The sequence below is a fragment of the Nerophis ophidion genome, linkage group LG25, assembly GCF_033978795.1.
Source record: "Nerophis ophidion isolate RoL-2023_Sa linkage group LG25, RoL_Noph_v1.0, whole genome shotgun sequence".
In the NCBI taxonomy this organism is placed as follows: domain Eukaryota; kingdom Metazoa; phylum Chordata; class Actinopteri; order Syngnathiformes; family Syngnathidae; genus Nerophis; species Nerophis ophidion.
Window position 1 is genome coordinate 13,864,343 of NC_084635.1, and position 24,204 is coordinate 13,888,546.

A 24,204-nucleotide genomic window follows, 5' to 3' on the forward strand; every position below is an offset into this window, starting at 1 on the left:
TGGATGGGAAAATTGTGATATTAAGTCGGCTCTTACCAGACACTTGAGTGGATTGTGCGACCTCCTCCTGTAGCTGTCAAAAAGGCAGCTGTGATCTTGGCTCCTCCATTGGCTTCTCTGAGAGACACTGGCGTTTACCGCAGCCCTCCGACTTTCAGGTATGACTTTATAATCTCACTAAAACACTATTAACACAATAAGCAGATAAGAGATTTTCCGAATTATCCTAGTAAATGTGTCTAATAACATCTGAATCGCTCACACTGCCGTCGCCTGGAGCCGTCCCCTTTTCTTTTCTTTTTTTTTTTTTAGTGCTTCACTTTAACTTTCCTCATCAACGAATCTTTCATCCTCGCTCAAATTAACGGGGAATTCGTCGCTTTCTCGGTCCAAATTGCACTTGCTGCTGGTGGCTATGATTATAAGCAATGTGAGGATGTGAGGAGCCCTACAACCGGTGACGTCACGCGCACATCATCTGCTACTTCCGGTACAGGCAAGCCTTTTTTGTTAGCGACCAAAAGTTGCGTACTTTATCGTTGATATTCCCTACTAAATCCATTCAGCAAAAATATGGCAATATCGCAAAATGATCAAGTATGACACATAGAATGGACCAGCTATCCCCGTTTGAATAAGAAAATCTGCTTTCAGTAGGCCTTTAAGTTTGTACATCCATAGCTCAACCGCAAGACAGGCAAAAACTATTTGCTAGGCTCTTAAGTGGGCTCCTTCAGGTTGAGTGCAGGAGTTGGACTTCCTGGAGCCTCTAATCTTCTCCGGAGTGTCTGACTTTAATCGTTCAACAAGTCAGCCAAGTCACTGTGGTGAATGGCGGCTCTTGAATGCACCAGTGGGTAATCAGGATGAGAGCAGGTGGCAGCCCAAGTACAACAACAAAGCCTGGACCTTGTGGTTCAACAAAAAACAACACAAGAAAGGATTAGAAAAACCTCCAGTACATATTTCTTAGATCTTTAAGTTCTGAAATATGATAACTTTGAATGCCATTGAACAGTTTCTGCTTGTTTATACCAAAAACAACACCCATATTAAGTTTGTGCTGATGGACATTAGATCCCTTAATTCCCTTTTCCACTGCAGGAACCTTTCTCATTTACCTTGGATTTGGAAAAACCCTGGAACATTCCTACTCAAGTTATTATCATAATTTCTATTCACCTGCCAAACTTGAATAAAAATGGAGCAAAAGAACTGTTGAAGAAGAGAAACTAAGTAATGGAACAAAGTGGGACTTCTAAGTCTGTGAAAGAATAGTAGAATTGTACTTATTCTAAGAAGTTGAAAGACAGTCGCAGTGGGTCCGACTGCTGGACTAAGTAGTATGACCAGCTCGGCGTTCTGTGGAACTGCCAATTTACCTGGGTAAATAAATACAATTCCTGGTAATTAATGTTGGCGGAGAGGTTTTTTTGTCTCATTAAAACAATACATTCTATGCACAAAAACCTCAACTTCCTGCTTTATTGGTTATAGGTTGGATTTAATAATAATACCTGGCAAGTCTATATCATCCAGCCAATCACTATGCTGATAAAGAAGATAAAGCACAAAATGCATTCCAGCAGCCAGAGCCCTTCTCGGCTGCATTCATAATCATCCTTATCACAGCCTGTTTGTTGTCAGTTAGCCACAACTATCTCTGCTTTCCCTCCCCTCCAGCCATTCTGACAGTACCCAGACTACTGTAAACTGGCAGAATTGCTCACTCAGATAAGAGCTGAAGCCTACAGCGGAGACTCAGCTCTGTCCGTCTTCAGGACTATCAGGAACTGCAGGCTGAGGCAAGGTGTTGCTAAGTGCAGTGAGGGTCGTTTCCAAATTAAGAAAACCACACGTTTGTCTGAAAATGATATAGTTTTACAGCTGAATGGCTGTATTGTGTAGTATTATACAAGCGCACATGCCTGAGGATTAGCCACGGGCCCTGTTCTGTCTGTACCATAAGGCTGCAGAGGCCACTAGCTATTGTCACCGCTGTGTTACAATACACTTTCAAAAATTCAGTAAATCTACAACTTTGGTTTCCAGTGTCCGTGAGCAATCTGAACTCGTTCAGTCCTGCTGTGTGAATAAATGACCATTAACAATCATGTATAAAATAATTATTACAGGTTGCCACTATCAAGAATTTGTACTGATCGAAAAAATGTTTTATTGTGTGTCAAGGACTACTACTATTACATAGCTTAAACTCAATTACTGAAAAGGTACTCGATCAACACACCAAAACACAAGACTAAACATTTTCTTCACTCTTCAAAACTGGATTTCATGTAAATTTGTTCAGGCTGAGCTTCCGACTTCATCGAAATAGTTTGTTGTCCCGAGGCCTGGGCTGATATTCGATAAGTCGATTAATCGACGATTAATGAAAATTAAGTCTGTAAGTTTTCCAGCATCGCCTTGTGCTTCCTTTAAGAGCATTCACGCTTTTCGTCTCTTTCGACAGCTGTGCACGTTTGTGCCAAAGCGGAATGAGAAGAAGGGGGTGAATTATATTGTCATCATTAACTGTCCTTTACTCTTTGTGCAGCAAGGCGGGGCCACTGGCCTGCAAGCATCACACAGTGCAACTAGTTAGCATGTAGGATCCCACTTGAACAAAATGATCAGAAAACCAAATGCTACTGCACCAGTGTGGGAATATTTCAGTTTAAACCTTTGGAACAAGATGAGCCTATAAACACAGAGGAGAAAGTTTGCCAAATGCGCGCCAATACAACAAACCTGCAAGCCCACTTGAAACAGAACTACTCGACAATCTACACTCACTGCGTTTGGTGTACAAGCCAGATCAGTGCAAAGTAGTGTGCGCTCACAGAAAGTGTGGTTAAATGCATCACCAAAGACATGCTGCCATTTAATACTGTTCTAAAACTATCATTTCTAAAAGTGCTGCAAACGTTTGACAGACATTTGTCATGACGTCATGTCGGTGATCCTCATTTGAAGTCTGCCAGAATTAATTATTTTTTGCATATGGCCTGTTAATACATCTGCTTATATTGGAGTGCTTGTATTGTTACTCTGCAATATTGTTTAAAAAAGTCTTAACTAGAGCTCGGCGATATATCGATATAAACGATATATCGCAGGTTTGTCTCTGTGCGATATAGAAAATGACTATATCGTAATATTCAAGTATGCGTTCTCACGCAGTTGCTTTTAGCTGCGGGCATTACACTACAGGTGTTTCTCACTCCTTCTCGTAGAGACGTAAAACATGCCCGCCTTCTTACATACGTCACATACTGTCACATGTGTAGCGTCATACGCTCTCGCCGAGCATAGAGGTAGCAGCATGGCTAATGTTAGCTGAGGCAGGTGGCGCAAGCAGAGCAGAGCGGAGCGAGTTGAGTGACATTACAAGAGAGAGAAGGTGCGAAACTGATCACAAATGGAGGAAAAACAATTAATGCCCCAAAAACAGCAGGGGGTTCATAATCTGGCGGTGGTTTGGATTCAAGCGGGAAGATATTCAGCAGACAACAGCAATATGCAAAGTATGCAGCAGAAGTGTTACTGCAAAAGGTAGCAGCACTACTAATTTGTTCTTTCATTTAAAAAGTCACCCTTGAGGGAATGAAAAGTATTTAATAAATACAGTTTTGGTTAATTGACTTATATTGTTGTGATTTCCCTCTGTGCATGAAAGTTTAAAATTAGCAAATATTAATGCAGTATGAGGAAGAATATTTTAATTTAGACACATAGAATCATCATACTGCTGTGATTATATGCATCAAGTGTTCATTCAAGGCTAAGGAAAAATATCGATATATATATCGTATATCGCGATATGGCATAAAAATATTGCGATATTAATAAAAGCCAATATCGCCCAGCCCTGGTCTTAACTTGATTGCCAGTTAAGTAATGTACAACTCTACCTCTGCCTTCAAGTTCAATAATGAAGTGCGATTTTGTTTGTCAATACTTTATTTAGCAGTTTTATTCATTGTTTTGCTTGTGTATATTTGAGGCCCCCCTCCCATTACTTCCTTTACATATTTTATTGCTTTCGGTTGTGATTTTTAGTGCAAAATTTTGCTAACAGACAATGTATATTTTATTGTTATTTGTTTGTTTTATTCAACCTGGGGATTTAAAAGTTTTCATTGCATTTACAATGGTAAAATACGAAACAAATTAGGGCTGGGCGATATGGCCTTTTTTAATATCTCGATACAAGGTATATATATCTCCATATTTTTGCCTTGGCCTTGAATGAACACTTGATACATATAATCACAGCAGTATGATGATTCTGTGAGTCCACATTAAAACATTCTTGTTCATACCGCATTAATATATACTCATTTTAAACTTTTATGCATAGAAGAAAATCACAACTAAGTCAATTGATCAAAACTGTATTTATTAAACAGTTATTAAGCAATGGCACGAACATTCATGTTCAGAAAGTGTAAGATTGTCAGAGACATTTGAAGTGTCAAATAAAAATGAGGTGCATAATAGGTTATCAAATAGTTTTCGTCCTTCGATATGTGGCAGGCTACTACAGACGTTATTAAATTCTGTTGTTAACTATTTTTTTCATACGGTGTTGATTTGGAAATGTTGGTCTCGGCATTTTGATGGTGTGGGCGTGTGGCACCGAACTGAGACGTTAAAATGCGGAGTGAGCACTCTTCATTCTCTAGCAGGTGACCTTTCAAATGATGCTACATATTAGCAGTAATGCTACTTTTTGTAGCAACGCTTTTGGCCCACGAGACAAATTACGGTTGTCTGTTCGACATATTCCCACTTGAAGGCAAGCCACCGCCAGACGATGGACTCCTTGCTGTTTTTCTTGGGAATTAATTCTCCCTTCATTTGCACCTTCTTTCTTTCGTATTACCACTCGCACGGCTCTGCTAGCATCACAGCTAACGTTACCCATGCTGCTACCTCTCTGGTCCGCGAGGGCGTATACGTATGTGATGTATGACGTGACAGTATGTTACGTGTGTAAGAAGGAGACATAGGAAAGAGTGAGAAGAGCCTGTAATGTAATGCCAGCAGCTCTCCCGCCAAAAGGCAAAACCCAGTAACTCAATTTTGGTCAAAACTGAGCTGATAATACTTTTGCAGTTCCTAGGTGATATGTTTTACATTAGTGTATGCGATATTGTAATTTGTTCCGTAAGTAAGCTGTTACGCGCATGGCAGGACCTAGCAACTACCACATAACCGCGTAGATACAACAGAAAAACCTAGTATCTCAAGGGACCAATCGAAGCTTCTTTGACAGTCGCCTTATCGTCTTTAATGAGACATTTGCACGAATGGGGGCCGACGGTCAACCTGATTATGTGATATTATGGCATGAGGGGATATTTGGAAGATTGGCCCAAGACGTTGCAAGCACCTTCATTAAATGTATTGTTCTTGATTCTTCCCCTTGCATACTCTTTTGGGCAGATAACCGTGGAGGTCAAAATAAAAACTGGACGCTGTACACGGCTCTTGCCCAATGTGCAAACGCAGAATGGGGCCCACCCGAGATTGTGATAAAATATCTGGAGAAAGGGCACACGTTCATGAGAGCAGATTCAATCCATGGCTCGATCGGCAAGAAAATGAAAGCTCAAGAAAACATCTATACGTGTGATGACTTTCTAGATCTTTATAAGACAGCATCAAGAAATAGATTGGTTTTCCTTTGTTTTCTCAAAATCAGCTAGAAGTGAGTTACTAGGTTTTGCCTTTGGACGGGAGAACTAAAAGCAACTGCGTGAGAACGTATACTCGAATATCACGATATAGTCATTTTCTGTATCGCACAAAGACAAACCCGCGATATATTGTGTCAATTGATATATCGCCCAGCCCTACAACAAATACAAGTTTATTGCATTTGAAAGGAAATACATGCATTATTATTATGTAATACTATTACATCAATGGTTCATTTGGTCTCAATAATCTCAAATAATTGGCAATACGTTTATCGGCAAAAATTTGGAGGTCATTTATCTTCACGTAAATCTGTTATCAGTCCAGGCCTAGTTATCCCCATATTCTGGATTAATAAAGACGGACAATTTCAACAGATACAAAATTGCCGAGAACAAAACAAAGCACCTTCTTCTTTGCGTCTCAGTCCAGCTACTGTTAAGTTGAGTTAATGAGGAAAAATGCAAAACGCTGGGAAGTTGAGCCTCTGAGGCCAAAGCCTCGTTCATATAATGACCTACTAAAGAAAGGGGGGCTTTGTTCGGTGCAACACAAGCAGGTTCCTCTTTAATGACTTCATGCGCATGCCAAAATAGTTCATCACACAATCTCTTCATGCGACCGCTACTCATTTCAGGACAACCCCGTCATGTGAGCAAGCAGCACGTGATTCCTGCCTTTCAAATACAAACTTTCATTTAAACCTCTCTTGGGTTGTCAATAGCTCAGTACAGAAGGAGGTATGTAGCTGTGCAAAGCACGTGTCCACGTGCAGAAGGTTACTATGGAGATTGTTAAAAGGACAAATTACATGCCGCAGGAGTCAATGCACTTGTGGGAATGTATGTATTTAAAGAAGAATTTGGCCACAAGCATGAGTCTTAGCTCTCTCAGTCTAACAAAATAAGTGAAGAGTAATAAAAAAAATCCTTGCTTGACAGAATCTGATGTCTGTGTTTTTGAAACATAATCTGTATGAATAAAATTGAAAATGACTGACTGGCACCAGTTCTACTCTTATGAAAGACCATCATTTAGTCAAATAGTTTCAAATACATTGTTATAAAGTGACAAAACGTAGAAAAAATTGTGTCAGAATGAATGTAGCAAAGTTTGACATTATTCAGCACTCGGAACAAAGTGCTCACTGGCGCCTTAACCACACTGAGATATTGTATGTTGCATAGCAAAGTCTCTCAGAAAAGCTTATTTTTAATCTCACTTAATTGGAATTTGTGCAGATAAAAATGCAAAAATGTGTACATGCGAATCTGGCCAGACTATTGCTGTATGCATTTTAATTGATAATGTGATGAGTAGGTTTTATTTTGCACTACACGTTCTAGTAACACACCAGGCTATAAAAAAAAATCAACCATTAGATTAATTGCCTTGCGATCATAGCTGTGCATGTCTACCTGCTCAGTGGCCTTGTGGTTAGAGTGTCCGCCCTGAGATTGGTAGGTTCAATCAATCAATGTTTATTTATATAGCCCCGAATCACAAATGTCTCAAAGGACTGCACAAATCATTACGACTACAACATCCTCGGAAGAACCCACAAAAGGGCAAGGAAAACTCACACCCAGTGGGCAGGGAGAATTCACATCCAGTGGGACGCCAGTGACAATGCTGACTATGAGAAACCTTGGAGAGGACCTCAGATGTGGGCAACCCCCCTCTAGGGGACCGAAAGCAATGGATGTCGAGCGGGTCTAACATGATACTGTGAAAGTTCAATCCATAGTGGCTCCAACACAGCCTCGAGAGTTCAGTTCAAGCGGATCCAAGACAGCAGCGAGAGTCCCGTCCACAGGAGACCATCTCAAGCGGAGGCGGATCAGCAGCGTAGAGATGTCCCCAACCGATACAGGCGAGCGGTCCATCCTGGGTCCCGACGAGCGGTCCATCCTGGGTCTCGACTCTGGACAGCCAGTACTTCATCCATGGTCATCGGACCGGACCCCCTCCACAAGGGAGGGGGGGGACATAGGAGAAATAAAAAAACCCGTCCCGAGTCATACCAAAGACTATAAAAATGGGACCCATTACCTCCGTGCTTAGCACTCAGCATCAAGGATTGGAATTGGGAGTTAAATCACCAAATGATTCCCGGCCGCGGCTACCGCTGCTGCTCACTGCTCCCCTGTGGGGATAGGTCAAATGCAGACGATAATTTCACCGCACCTAGTGTGTGTGTGACAATCAGTGTCACTTCATTTTAACTTTAAAGCAGTTCTTCTGAAATTGTGGGGCAGGACCCCCTGGGGAGCAAACATACGCTAGTCATGTTTGCTGCGTATGACCTGCAACAAACATGCGTTATCAGTATCATGCTTCAAATTCTGTTTCAAAAAGCTGTGCATTACAAAAAGTGCTCGTGGTAGTCAATAATCCTGACTTTCACATTGTGATTTATGAAAAAAAAAATATGCACATAATCTTTTGTTTTGTAAATTAAAGGCCTACTGAAATGAGATTTTCTTATTTAAACGGGAATAGCAGGTCCATTCTATGTGTCATACTTGATCATTTCGCGATATTGCCATATTTTTGCTGAAAGGATTTAGTAGAGAACATCGACGATAAAGTTCGCAATTTTGGTCGCTAATAAAAAAGCCCTGCCTTTACTGGAAGTATGTGCGCGTGACATCACGAGTTGCATGGCTCCACACATATTCACATTGTTTATAATGGGAGCCACCAGCAGTAAGAGCAATTTGGACCAAGAAAGCGACAATTTCCCTATTATTTTGAGCGAGGATGAAAGATTCATGAATTAAAATATTGATAGTGAAGGACTAGAAAAAAAAAAGAAAAAAAAAAGCAACGGCTCCGGGCGGCGTCAGTGTGAGCGTTTCAGATGTAATTAAACACATTTACTAGGATAATTCTGGAAGATCCCTTATCTGCTTATTGTTTTAGTAGTGTTTTAGTGAGATTGTAAAGATTGTAAAGACATACCTCGAGGTCGGATGGCTGCGGTGAACACGCAGTGTCTCAGAGAGAAACCGAGGAGCCAAGCTAACAGCTGCCTTTTTTGACAGCTGCTGCAGGATGACGAATAATCCAGTGATGTCTCCGGTAAGATATATATCACAATTTCCCCATCCAAAAACATGCTGGTTGACGTAGAGAAAACATGTTCGCTTGACCGCTCTGCTTCACAACAAACAAAGAAACACCGGCTGTGTCTCGGTGCTAAAGACAGCAGCAATACACCGCTTTCCACCAACAGCGTTGTTCTTTATAGTCTCCATTATTAAATGAACAAATTGCAAAATATTTAGCAACACAGATGTCCCAAATAATGTGTAATTATGCGATTAAAGCAGACGACTTTTAGCCACTAGTGGTGCAGCGCTAATATTTCCTGACAGTCCGTGACGTCATGCGTACGCGTCATCATTCCGCGGCGTTTTCAACAAGAAACTCACGGGAAATTTAAAATTGCAATTTAGTAAACTAAAAAGGCCGTATTGGCATGTGTTGCAATGTTAATATTTCATCATTGATATATAAACTATCAGACTGCGTGGTCGATAGTAGTGGGTTTCAGTAGGCCTTTAAAGTGGTTTATCTAATGTGCCCCTGAGTTAATATGAATTCGAAAGTATTATTATTTATTAAGTTTATTTTATTTCATTTTCATTATTAAATGGTTCAAATTAGTCTAAAAATTTTAAATATTTATTTGAATTTCAGTCAAACTAATGGATTTTAAATATTAACTGCTACAGACTGAAAAACAAAGTTAATAAAGTTATATGTTGGGACATAAAACAATTATTTTATATTTTGGTTTTCTTTAATGTTAATAAGAATAGAAGGTTATGCGGAAGTGTACTTATAAAAAAATGTACAGACAAATGATACTATTTATGGCCGCAGCAGAGCAGGGGGGTGTAAAATGTTTTCTTCTTCCGAGTGGGGTCGTAATAGAAAATAATTGAGAAGCACTAATCTAAACAAAAATACAGTAATAGGCAGATGTAAAACTCATTCAGAAATGAAGAAAGAGCTGCTGTTGTATTTGGACATACAATGAGATACGCTCCAGCACCACACGTGACCCCAAGAGGGACAACCGGTAGAAAATGAATGGATGGATATATACATCTAGAACAACATTTCTCAACGAGCTATTGCAAGGAATTTAGGGATTTTACCATCTACGGTCCGTAAAACCATCAAAAGGTTCAGAGAATCTGGAGAAATCACTGCACGTAAGCGATGATATTACAGACCTTTGAACCCTCAGGCGGTACTGAATCCAAAAACCGACATCAGTGTGTAAAGGATATCACCACATGGGCTCAGGAACACTTCATAAAACCACTGTCAATAACTACAGTTGGTCGCTACATCTTTAAGTGCTACTATGCAAAGCGAAAGCCATTTATCAACAACACCCAGGAACGCCGCCGGCTTCGTTGGGCCCGAGCTCATCTAAGATGTACTGATGCAGAGTGGAAAAGTGTTCTGTGGTCTGACGAGTCCACATTTCAAATTATATTCGGAAACTGTGGACGTGGTGTCCTCCGGAACAAAGAGGGAAATAACCATCCGGATTGTTATAGGCGCAAAGTTCAAAAGCCAGCATCTGTGATGGTATGAGGGTGTATTAGTGCCCATGGCATAGGTAACTTACACATCTGTGAAGGCACGATTAATCCTGAATGGTCCATACAGGTTTTAGAACAACATATGTTGTCCACCAAGCAACGTTATCATGGACGCCCCTGCTTATTTCAGCAAAACAATGCCAAGCCACATGGCACAACAGCGTGGCTTCGTAGTAAAAGAGTGCGGGTACTTTCCTGGCCCACCTGTAGTCCAGACATGTCTCCCATCGAAAATGTGTGGCGCATTATGAAGAGTAAAATACGACAGCGGAGACCCCGGACTGTTGAACGACTGAAGCTCTACATAAAACAAGAATGGGAAAAAATTCCACTTTGAAAGCTTCAACAATTAGTTTCCTCAGTTCCCAAACGTTGAGTGTTGTTAAAAGAAAATGTGATGTAAAACAGTGGTGAACATGCCCTTTCCCAACTACTTTGGCACGTGTTGCAGCCATGAAATTCTAAGTTAATTATTATTTGCAAAAAAAAATTAAGTTTAAGAGTTTGAACATCAAATATCTTGTCTTCGTAGTGCATTCAATTTAATATGGGTTGAAAAGGATTTGCAAATCATTGTATTCCGTTTATATTTACATCTAACACATTTTCCCAAATCATATAGAAACGGGGTTTGTAAATGACAAAATGGTCAGTATGTCTTCCGAACACACTCCATAATCACATGACCCTATGACGTCCAAAGAACAAGTTTCAAGACGTGATCTTCCAAGTGAAGTGCTGCTGGTATCACTGACTCGCAGACACAACTTGATGTGATAAACTGAGGCCAGTCTTTACAAATAGCAGACAGGGATCCTACTGGGTGTCGGATGTCAACAGGGACCAGTTGCTGGAGTCTCCGCCTGAGTTGCCTCTCGTGCTACAGCAGCTGGCTCTTCTCAGACCTCACATTCCAGCAGGACGGGCCCACTTTACTTTCATCACCTGTGCACAGCCGAAGGGCGGGCGGGACACGTTTTTCGGGGGGGAACCACAGTGCGGAATCAAAGGGTACGTTCACACTTGTAGTCTGGTCTAGACCAAAGGTAATATGCACTTGAGCTAGTTCACACTTATATATTTGTCACCATAACTAAATCATTCACAGGTAAGCACATCAATTGTAGGGATGTAAAGTAAGACGATTTCAATTTACAGTTTCAATTTACAGTTTCAATTTTCAATTATCGTAAAGTCGTGATTGTTGTAGTTTGTGCAGCCCTTTGAGAAACTTGTGATTTAGGGCTATATAAATAAACATTGATTGATTGATTGATTACCACACTTTAAAAAAACTCTCGGTTATACAGCTCATTTTCTAGTAGCTAGCGCACTAATCGTTAGCTTGCTTAAATGCTAACAAACACAAGACACGTTAAAGTTTCCCCTTTTAAAAAATGTGTTATACCTTTCAAACTAAGAAACACACTAAAACATTTACAAATAGAAAAAATATTAAAAATGGTTAACACTCAAATTATAAAAATATGGCTCCTAAAAAAGCCAGAACAACATTTAATGTTTCTTCTGTCAAGGAATGTATAGATATTGAGTATTTTTATTTTTTCAATAAAACCTTTTAAAAATATTTCAGTGCGTGTATAAGTACTTTTTTCCGCACAAAATAAACAAAACTGTGATAACTTCGGTCACAATAGCCGTGATATAAAATGTTTCTAATAATATATCCCTATGACGCTATAAAGTCACAGAATGTGATGTTTTCTGGGTCACATACGATCGTAGGGCTTATTTTTACGGTAGCATTTTTAGTATCTGAGATGTATCAAAGATATGACAATTGCATAAAGACAACAAAAAGGTTTTCCCGGGACATGGTGCTAGTCCTGGGCGATATATCGATATATCGCGGATTTGAAAATGACGATATCGTGATTTTCGAGTATACGTTCTCACGCAGTTGCTTTTAGCTGCGGGCATTAAACTACAGGCTTCTCTCACTCTCTTCTTGTCTCTCCTTCTCACTGATGCGTAAACCAAGCGCACCTTCTTACATACGTCACGTGTGCAACGTCACACGTTCCCGCGGAGCAGAGAGGTAGGGACATGGTAACGTTAGCTGTGATGCTAACTGTGAGGTGTGAGTGGTAATACGAGAGAAAAAAGGTGCAAATCTGGTAACAAATGGAGGAATAATTAATTCCAAAAAGAACAGCGCGGTGGTTTGGCTTCAAGCGGGAATATGTTCAACATTTATGCGGCAAAAGCGTTGCTACAAAATGTAGCAACACTGCTAATTTGTAGCATCATTTGAAAAGTCACCCGCTAGAGAATGAGGAGTGCTTGAAAATCTGCATGTCAACATTCTCCGGCCGGTGCCACACCAAAAAAGTGCCAAAGCAACTTTTTCCAGATCAACACCATATAGAAAAAAAAAAATCAACAACATAAGGAGATAACTTCCGCAGGAACCTATTATGCAGCTCATTTTTATTTTGACAGATATTGAAATATTTTGTGTGACATCATGCACAAAAGTGCGCTTTATTTGTTTTTAACTATTGTAGTGGTGTTCTGTACAAAAAGTACACTTTGATTTTTTGTTGTTTTGATATGTCATCTTGGTGACATCATTCACAAAAGTGCATTAATAGTTGTTTTAAAATGTCTCTGACAATCTTGCATTTTCTGTTTTGGAAATGACATGAATGTTTGTGCCACTGCTAAATAACAGTTTTAGAACAACATTTCTCAACGAGCTATTGCAAGGAATTTAGGGATTTTACCATCTATGGTCCGTAAAATCATCAAAAAGTTCAGAGAATCTGGAGAAATCTGCACGTAAGCGATGATATTACGGACTTTTGATCCTTCAGGCGGTACTGCATCAAAAACCGACATCAGTGTGTAAAGGATATCACCACATGGGCTCAGGAACACTTCATAAAACCACTGTCAGTAAATACAGTTGGTTGCTACATCTGTAAGTGCAAGTTAAAACTCTACTATGCAATGCCAAACCCATTTATCAACAATATCCTGAAACGCCGCCGGCTTGGCTGGGCCCGAGCTCACCTAAGATGGACTGAGGCAAACTGGAAAGGTGTTCTGTGCTCTGACGAGTCCACATTTCAAATTATATTAGGAAACAGAGGACGTGGTGTCCTCCACAACAAAGAGGAAAATAACCATTCGGATGGTTATAGGCGCAAAGTTCAAAAGCCAGCATCTGTGATGGTAGGGGGGTGTATTAGTGCCCAAGGCATGGGTAACTTACACATCTGTGAAGGCGCCATTAATGCTGAAAGGTCCATACAGGTTTTGGAGCAACATATGTTGTCATCCAAGCAATGTTATCATGGACGCTCCTGCTTATTTCAGCAAGACAAGTGTTACGACAGCGTGGCTTCGTAAAAAAAGAGTCCGGGTACTTTCCTGGCCCGCCTGCAGTCCAGACCTGTCTCCTATCGAAAATGTATGGCGCATTATGAAGCGTAAAATACGACAGCAGAGACACCGGACTATTGAACGACTGAAGCTCCACATAAAACAAGAGTAGGAAACAATTCCACTTAAAAGCTTCAACAATTAGTTTCCTCAGTTCCCAAACGTTTATTGAGCGTTTTTTAAAGAAAAGGTGATGTAACACAGCGGTGAACATGCCCTTTCCCAACTACTTTGGCACGTGTTGCAGCCATGAAATTCTAAATCAATTATTTGCAAAAAAAAAAAGTTTATGAGTTTGAACATCAAATATCTTGTCTTTGTACTGCATTCAATTGAATATGGGCAATTATTGTGTTCCGTTTACATTTACATCTGACACAATTTCCCAACTCATATGGAAACGGGGTTTGTATATTTGCAATATTTACCAAATAAATGCACATGGCTGCCAAAAGCCCATACCATGTAGCTGCAGTATCACCCACCTCGACCGTACTGGGTTAGAAAAGGAAAACCATCGCTCTGTGTGTGTGTGTGTGTGTGTGTGTGTGTTAAGTGAGTTGTTCTCAAATGGGGGTACGCGTACCCCTGGGGGTACTTGAAGGTATTCCAAGGGGTACGTGAGATTTTTTTTTAAATATTCTAAAAATAGCAACAATTCAAAAATCTTTTAAAAATATATTTATTGAATAATACTTCAACAAAATATGAATGTAAGTTCATAAACTGTGAAAAAAAAGCTAGATTTTTTTTGTGGACATGTTCCATAAATATTGTTGTTAAAAATGTGTTTTTAGTGAAGAAATGTTCAGAATTAAGTTCATGAAACCAGATGGATTTCTATTACAATCCCCAAAGAGTGCACTTCAAGTTGATGATTACTTGTATTTGTAAAAATCTTTGTTTATTATTGAATCACTTGTTTATTTTTCAAGAAGTTTTTAGTTATTTTTTATATATTTTTTTCCAAATAGTTCAAGAAAGACCACTACAAATGAGCATTATTTTGCACTGTTATACAATTAAATACATCAAAAACTGATGACATAGTGCTGTATTTTACTTCTTTATCTCATTTTTTTTAACCAAAAATGCTTTGCTCTGATTAGGGGGTACTTGAATTAAAAAAATGTTCACAGGGGGTACATCACTGGAAAAAAGGTTGAGAACCACTGTATTAAGTCACCAAGCGCCCACACACACACACACACACACACACACACACACACACACACACACACACACACACACACACACACACACACACACACACACACACACACACACACACACACACACACACACACACACACACACACACACACACACACACACACACACACACACACACACATCCAACTTTCCTGCAATGTTCTGCACAAACTTAAAAAGCAAAGTATTCTCCACAAAGTAGTAGTCGTGCCCCCACTCTCAGTCCACAATTGCTCTTACCGCCAAAAGAAGAAAGTCAATCACGCCAACTTGAAGATCGAATCTGAATCGAATCTTCTTCTCGCTGCCACTCCTCCGTCAAGCTGAACTTTTTACCTAATTCCCAGCATTTCCACGCACGTCCGAAATAACTCCCCCAGCAGTTCGAATCCGCGCCGGGGAGTTAGCCGTCCGGTATCCGACCGTGTCAGCTGTTTTGCGGGGATTGAGAGGAGTCTCAGCCCCGCTCACAAGTCTACCTTCCGAAGAGCTAATCAGCGCGGCCCCGCTCGGAAGCGCGCTCACGCCACCGAGCGACATAACAAGAAGTCGGCACCAGACAAGCCTCATGTATTTATTTATTTATTTTTTTTAAACATAATATCTCTGCGTTTATATATTATTCATATTATAAATCTTTGTTATAAAAAATACATTTATTTTAAACTTTTCACAGATTTTGACGTCACGGCTCCGCCCACTGTCGCAAAGTGAAAATGTTTACACGAGGCTGTTTACGGCAGTCAAACGATGCTACGGCTTTGTGGTCAACTTGAGTTAAATGTCTCTTTTTCAGGTATGAAGAACACATTAACTGCCCTTTTTTAGTTTTAAAAGAGCACGCTTAGGGTAATCTGGTACAAGTTGCCCTTTTACGCTTCTTGTGAGGCCAAGAAATGCGGCGAGTTAGCTCATGCTAACCCTGGAGTTGACGATGCAACATGCTGTGTCATTACAGTACATCCATCCATTACCTACCGCTTATTCCCCTTTGAGGTCGCAGGGCGAGCTGGTGCCTATCTCACAATCGGGTGGAAGGCGGGGTACACCCTGGACAAGTCGCCACCTTATCGCAGGGTCATTACAGTACACATGGTTCTATTTATTTAGTAATATTACGATGTATTTTATTAGTAGTTGAATGTTGGCGTTTTAATATGATTTTATGGGAAAATATATATTTGCACTGGCTATTAAAAGCGATGTGGGGGCGACTTGTCCAGGGTGTATGACGCCTTCCGCCCGATTGTAGCTGAGATAGGCACCAGCACCCCAAAGGGAATAAGCGGTAGAATGGATGGATGGATGGATATTAAAAGGTTTCAACATGACAATTAGACTTACCGTATTTCCTTTAATTGCCGCCGGGGAGCTTATTATTTAAAACCTCCTCTCACTCCTGCGCTTACCAAAGGCATGCGGCAAAAGTAAGCATGCGCTAATTATTTTAAAACCTCATCTCACTCCGGCACTTACCAAAGGCATGCAGTAAAAATTTGAGTCTGCTGTAAGGATACCATCATGAAAAGCACATTTGATTAAAAAAAACGTTCTTATGGTCTTACCTTTGCTTTCAAATATAGTCGCGGTAAACGTAAGCATACGCTAATTATTTTAAAACTTCTTCACACTCCGGTACTTGCCAAAGGCATGCAGTAAAAATTTGAGTGTGACGTAAGGATACCATCATGAAAATCCTATTTAATAAAAAAAAAAAAAAACGTGATTATTGTCTTACTTTTACTTATAAATATAGTCCATGCCAGCTCCTTCTGATCAAAATCATAGATAACTTGTTTATAGAAGCCTTCCTTATCTTTATTCAGTTTAAAAAGTCTCTCTGTCTCAATGGAGATCTTCCTTTATTACCTCCTGCTTTGATTGAAAGTCCAGTTTAGAAAACTGCTATCAGAAGGTCCGTCATATCCGTCCCAGCACATATCACATCACTCAGTCACTTCTTCTGCAGCCGAATAGTCGCAAGAAGGATCGTTAGCGCCCTCTACCAAAAGGAGGCGGGAGTCATTAAATGACTCGTATTGGACACACGCAGCTACGGTATTGTGACGGTCTCAAGCCGTCGTCTTACGGGTTCCCAGGACCACCAAGGAAGGACATGGCTTGAGCAGTCTGACTTTGTTTATTTTTCAATAAAACCTCAGTCCAGGTCGCTCTTCCGCTCCACCTCTCCGCTCGCTCGCCGCCATCTTGGGCCGGGCTCCAGCCCTGTCTGTGTGTCGGACCGTCGGCTCCACAGGTATATTAATAAAACATAACTGCTTACTGTTCTTTTTAGCATACCGGTATTCAATGGCTTTGACCTTAAATCCTACTGAATAGCTCTTAATCTTCTTCCCTTTATGCGATTTCAAATTACCGGTATTGAAATCAGCCTCCTCCATTTTGAAAATGAGGACAGGAGAAGTGTCACTCGTGACGTCACGAGTTTGACCAGGCGGTAATGCTAAGCATGCGCTAATTATTTTGCAAAGCGAGTTTGACCCGGCAGTAATTCAAGGCAGGCGCATACTATATGCCCGGCGGCAATTCAAGGAAATACGGTATTTACATTGGCTATTAAAAGGTTTCAACATGACAATTAGACTTAGACAAACTTGAATGAGCCAAGTTACCATGAATTGATTAACGTGGACCCCAACTTAAACAAGTTGAAAAGCTTATTCGGGTGTTACCACTTTGTGGTCAATTTTACGGAATATGTACTGTACTGTGCAATCTACTAATAAAAGTTACAATCAATCCCGAGGGAAATTGTTCCACACAGTAGCTCAGTTACAAAGAATGGAAAGGAAAATGCATACATGGGTACAAAAAAAGAGGGCGAAAACAAACTGTTTAAAGTCGGCCAAAACGTGTACCAAAATAGCAATATAAATCTAACATATATGTAATATTTACATATATATATACAGTATACAATATAGATAACAAATCCCAATTACCATGTACAATATTACAATAATGCGATGAGGTTGCGACTTGTCCAGGGTATACCCCGCCTTCCGCCCGATTGTAGCTGAGATAGGCACCAGCGCCCGCCTGGCCCCTAAAGGGAATAAGCGGTAGAAAATGGATGGAATATTACGGTATAGCAAAAAAGAAAGGGCGGCAAAAAAGTGGTAAATGGGTTATACTCGTATAGCACTTTATCTTTTTAAGGAACTCAAAGCGCTTTGACACTATTTCCACATTCACACACTGATGGCGGGAGCTGCCAGGCCCTTGGCCCTAACCACGACCCATCAGGAGCAAGGGTGAAGTGTCTTGCTCAAGGACACAACGGACGTGACTAGGATGGTAGAAGGTGGGGATTGAACCAGGAACCCTCAGGCTGCTAGCACAGCCACTCTCCCAACTGCACCATGCTGTAAAAAAAAGAGAAGATCCAGCAGAAACTGACAAATGTACAGATAATATTTATGTTGTAAAGAAGTTGTCATAAAGGGCCCAATGCATTAATTTCCAAACAGTTGCTGATTTGCTTTTATGAATTTTTAAGTGCCAAAATATATTCTGGGAAATAATTGTTATAAATAGACATGGATAAGGGGTCGGATTAATGGCTAATACATTCATTTCTAAACAGTTGCTGATGAGCTTTTATGCATTTTAAGTGTCAAAAAATGTATGCTGGGAAATCATTATCATTAAAAGGCATGGAGAAGGAGTAGAATGAAATAAGATTTACTTCTTTCTTCTCCTTTTCAGACAAATTGTGCAAATGTATCCATGTGAGACTCCTTAATAGGGCTGCACATCACTTTGACTTCTGATATTTTTTCTGTTAAGGTCAGAGAATATTTTCATTGACAGGAAATAAAAGCCTGCATTAGCACCTGCGTTTTGGCCTGAGAGAGAAACGGGCAGACCCTGGCTATCTTCTTAAGTCGATAACAACCTATTTTTGTAATATTTTTGTTATATGAAGTAAAAAAGTCAGCTCGTAGTCAAAAATCACGGCCAAGTTTTTTTATAGACAGTATGGGTGTGGGGAAAAATCGATTCGAATACGAATCGCGATTCTCACGTTGTGCGATTCAGAATCGATTCTTTTTTTATCAATCCAATAAAACAATACACAGCAATACCATAACAATGCAATCCAATTCCAAAACCATACCTGACCCAGCAACACTCAGAACTGCAATAAACAGAGTAATTGAGAGGAGACACAAACACGACACAGAACAAACCAAAAGTAGTGAAACAAAAATGATTATCAACAACAGTATCATTATTAGTTATAATTTCAGCATAGCAGTGATTAAAAATCCCTCATTGACATTATCATTAGACATGTATAAGAATAAAAAATAAAAACAATAGTGTCACAATGGCTTACACTTGCATCGCATCTCATAAGCTTGACAACACACTGTGTCCAATGTTTTCACAAAGATAAAATAAGTTGTATTTTTGGTTCGTTTAATAGTTAAAACAAATTTACATTATTGCAATCAGTTGATAAAACATTGTCCTTTACAATTATAAAAACTTTTTTTTTCAAATCTACTCTGCTAGCATGTTAGCAGACTGGGGTAGATCCTGCTGAAGTCCTATGTATTGAATGAATACAGAATAGTTTTGAATCGGAGAAATATGGTTTTTGAATCGAGAATCGCGTCGAATCGAAATAATTGATATATAATCGAATCGCGACCCCAAGAATCGATATTGAATCGAATCATGGGACACCCAAAGATTCGCAGCCCTATTAGACATCGTTGGTTTAAAATCTTGATTCGATGTCTATTAATAATGCAGCCTTACTCCTTTATTTCTGAAAACAAATCAACCATACCATGTTTTTGTTTTTTTTAGGCTGACATTTTGTAAGCGTGCTGAAGGATGGATCCCGTTGTGCTGAGCTACCAGGACAGCTTGCTTCGGCGCTCCGACGTGTCCTTACTGGAGGGACCCCACTGGCTCAATGACCAAATTATCGGCTTTGCCTTTGAGTACTTTGCCAGCGAGCGCTTTCGAATCCTGGGGGAGAGCGTCGTCTTCATCAGCCCGGAGGTCACCCAGTTTATCAAGTGCGCTTCCAGCCAGGAGGAGTCAGCCGTGTTCCTTCAGCCTCTGGATCTGGCCTCCCGTCGCTGGGTCTTCCTGGCTGTGAATAACAACTGCAACCAGACTGCTGGGGGGACTCACTGGAGCCTGCTGGTGTATCACCAGAGCTCCAACCAATTTTCTCACTATGACTCTCAAGATCGCTGCAACTCCGCTCACGCGCGGCGCATTGCCAGCAAGCTGGAAACCATGTTAGGCGCGGGAAGAAAAGCTCCGTTCGTGGAGGAGCCCAGCCCGACGCAACAGAACTGCTACGACTGCGGCATGTACGTCATCTGTATTGCCGAGGTTTTGTGTGAGAAGGCCCAGCTGGAGGGCTCCGCACACCTGCCCGTGCAGACCCTCACCCCAGCCTTGATCACCCAGAAGAGGGCGGAATGGTGCCTGTTGATCCAGAGTCTCGCGCAGAGCGACCTACGTTGCACTTAAGCCATCCAAACACTTCCAAAGTATAATAAAACTATTTCAATTATGGAGAAAGTGAATGCATCTTGACTTGCGCCGTCATGTTTATCTCGAATGTAAGCGCTGCAAGACATATGTAAACGAGAACACCAGCTTGCCCATAAAAGGAACTCGCTCCCTCGTGCATCTTTAGTCAAGATGGAGGAGACGTCATTCGTCATTTTCAGAAGTGTTTATGCACATTATTGCTCAGGGTTATTTTTAAATGAAGACTTGACAGCACGTGAATCATAACGCTGGCTTCTCACGTTTGCTCTTGGTTGTAATCCCAGACATAGACAAAAGTATCCAACCATACTTTTTAATCGTTATTAGTGTTGTGGTGAAGGTTCAGTTAAAATAAGCAGACTGGCTTTGGAACCATGCATAATTGATTCTGTGACGGAGCTCTTAACTCAAAACACTTGTGTCCCCAATCAACGTCTCAATTTAAAGGCCTACTGAAATGAGATTTTCTTATTCAAACAGGGATAGCAGGTCCATTCTATGTGTCATACTTAATCATTTGGGGATATTGCCATATTTTTGCTGAAAGGATTTAGTAAAGAACTTTTGGTGCTGATAAAAAAGCCTCGCCTTTACCGGAAGTCGCAGACGATGACGTCACCAGGGTGAGGTCTCCTCACATTGTTTCTAATGGGAGCCACCAGTAGCAAGAGCGATTCGGACCGAGAAAGCGACAATTTCCCCATTAATTCGAGCGAGGATGAAAGATTTGTGGATGATGATATTGATAGCAAAGGACTAGAAAAAAATCAATAAAAAGCGACGGCTCCGGGTGGCGGCAGTGTGAGCGTTTCAGATGTAATTAGACACATTTACGAGGATAATTCTGGCAAATCCCTTATCTGCTTATTGTTTTAATAGTGTTTTAGTGAGATTGTAAAGACATACCTCGAGGTCGGATGGCTGCGATGAACACGCCAGTGTCTCAGAGAGAAGCCGAGGAGCCAAGCTCACAGCTGCCTTTTAAACAGTTACTGCAGGAGGACGAATAATCCAATGATGTCTCCGGTAAGATATATATCACAATTTTCCCATCCAAAAACATGCTCGCTTGACCGCTCTGTGTTAAAAACAAAGAGACACCGGCTGTGTCTCGGTGCTAAAGACAGCTGCAATCCACCGCTTTCCACCAACAGCATTTTTCTTTATAGTCTCCATTATTAATTGAAAAAATTGCAAAAGATACAGCAACACAGATGTCCAAAATACTGTGTAATTGCGCGATGAAAAGAGACGACTTTTAGCCGTAAGTTGTGCTGAGCTAATATTTCCTGACAGTCCGTGACGTCACGCGCACGCGTCATCATTCCGCGACATTTACAGCAACAAACTCCGCGGTAAATTAAAAATTTCAATTTAGTAAACTAAACCGGCCGTATTGGCATGTGTTGCAATGTTAATATTTCATCATTGATATATAAACTATCAGACTGCGTGGTCGGTAGTAGTGGGTTTCAGTAGGCCTTTAATTGGTGCTTGGCCCCCCAAAACAGCACAATTATAAAAAGTAATTTTTAGGTATAAACAATCCAATAGAATGTACCACAAAAAACTACAGTCATTTTCTGAAGTAATGTAATAATAAAGTACGGCATTTACCTTGGAGAGCGGACTTTTTCAGTATCTCCTTCCAGATGCTCCTCTGTCAAACACACCATCAGCAGCTTTTCCATATTTTTATGAATCAATGTTCGCCGTTTGATATTATTTTAACATTCTTGGCTGACGTCGGACTCATTCCGCGTCAGCAGGGTGCGGACTCGCAGTGATACGCGCCAATGGCTTACACTCGATCAAGTTTTTGACGATTTCTTTCTTTAATTCAATGAACGTCATCCACTTCTCTCAGCACTGTCCTTCTCACGGTTAAAAAAAAAGCTAATGTTAGCAAGTAAAACCAAATGTTTTGGGCGGATCTTGCTGGTTTCACTGTGTCATTTGTTACGCCAAATAGTGGAGTTGATGCCCGTAACTCACATTTTTCATTGTACTTTAAAGCCGAGATGTGGCTCTTATTTCACAACACTTAAGTTGAGTTACCGCTGTATTTTATATATCTCGATAAACCCTGATATCAGCCTTCAAATTGTTAATTAGGTCACCTTACTTTATATTTTACTGAAATTATTTACTGCCTGGGTAGAGTGTAATAATTTAATGTAAATATGACAAGTTTATCGCATACATGCAAACTAAGGAGTGTCATCATAATGGCAGTAAATAAATGTTATTGCACATGCACACACATTGCGGCTCAAATGGTAGTAATTGACTCATACTGTTTATTCTTTATGCAAGACACCTTTAACTGATTATGAAGCTGAGTATGCAAACGATATGCCTGTTTTATTTTTACACTTGTATGATAGTACATATGTCAAAAGTTTGTTGGTGACGAACCCCAAGATGCAGAGATAGAGGCAGGCATGGAGTGAGAAAACATGATTGAATTTAAAACACTAAGACAAAAACCAACAAAGGGTACAAACAAAAAGGGCGCACGTGGGCGGATAACAATCAAAAAGGCCTAGCGTGGAAGCTAACAGGTATCTAGCAGGAAAACAGAAGTTGTACTTGTAATAAGAAAAACTTGGAAACACGGAACAAAAGATAAAAAGCTACAAACTACTATCAAATATAGCTTACCGCAACGCTGCATAGACAAGATATGATACGATACGACACGACAGGTAGCAACGACAAGAGCGTCAACGACAAGACAATAATCCAGCACTGACTGGAGGAACAAAGCAGGTAAAAATAGGAGTGGGCTGATTGACACCAGGTGTGGCCAGGTGCCAATCAGCCGCAGCTGAGGTGAAACAGCGCTCAGGGAGAAAGACAGGAAACTAACAAAATAAGAGCGCTGATAGGAACTAAAGACAGGTTAATACTAAACACACACAAAGAGGAAAAACTAAAACACAAACAGACTCAGTGGCGAGCCTGACAAAATACATTTAAAGCTTGGTGGGGAAAGTCAGTCCTCAGCTGTTGCTCTTCACTTATTTATCTGTTGTTTGGATACTTTATATTAGTTTTTACTAGAAATGTGGGTATTGATCCAATACCAAGTAGTAACAGGGGAAGTATTCGCCATACCGATGCTCATACTTCAAATGTTCTATACAATTAAATGATGAAAAATTTGATCACGATTATAATCAGACAAAATCACAGGAAGGCGGTGTTACAAATTCAATTAAATATTGAAATAATTGTCAATTACTTACTTGGATTTTAATCATCTTGTTGTTGTTTTTGTGACCTTAAAGCCCTACTGTATTTGGGGACTTGTTTCCTGAGTTTGTAAACAATAACAAAAACGACAGGAACATTTTTTGATAGTAAAAAAATGATGCAGCTGAAATAGGCTCCAGCACCCCAAACTGGACAAATGATATAAAATGGATGGATGGATGATCTAACCACTATTGACTATTTATTATACTTGGTATCGATACTGTGGATATCTGTATCGATCCACCCAAATTTGTTTACATTCAAGCGCTCCAGCTTGCATTTAGCGGTCACCGTAACCTACTATGACAGTGGTTCTCAAACTTTTCTCACCAAGTACCACCTCAGAAAACACTTGACTCTCCAAGTACAGTAGCGCTATAACAACCAACAATAAAATACAGGAGCGTAGTAGGCCCAAGTCGGGGGTTGGCAACCAAAAACGTTG

At 40.4% G+C, this 24,204-nt stretch overlaps 2 protein-coding genes across 2 annotated transcripts in view; one reads left to right on the forward strand and one right to left on the reverse strand.

Moving 5' to 3' along the window:
• Positions 1–15,470, reverse strand: part of myo9aa (myosin IXAa) — a 328,362-nt gene extending 312,892 nt beyond the window's left edge. The window contains exon 1 of the mRNA XM_061887012.1: positions 15,192–15,470. The gene's annotated coding sequence lies outside the window, so the exon portion shown is untranslated. The remainder of the gene's footprint in view (positions 1–15,191) is intronic.
• Positions 15,471–15,646: 176 nt separating this feature from the next.
• Positions 15,647–20,517, forward strand: senp8 (SUMO peptidase family member, NEDD8 specific). Its single transcript, XM_061887354.1, has 2 exons — positions 15,647–15,747; positions 19,794–20,517. The coding sequence occupies exon 2, from the start codon at positions 19,821–19,823 to the stop codon at positions 20,472–20,474; it is 654 nt and encodes a 217-aa protein (XP_061743338.1). The 5' UTR covers positions 15,647–15,747; positions 19,794–19,820; the 3' UTR covers positions 20,475–20,517.
• Positions 20,518–24,204: the final 3,687 nt, after the last annotated feature.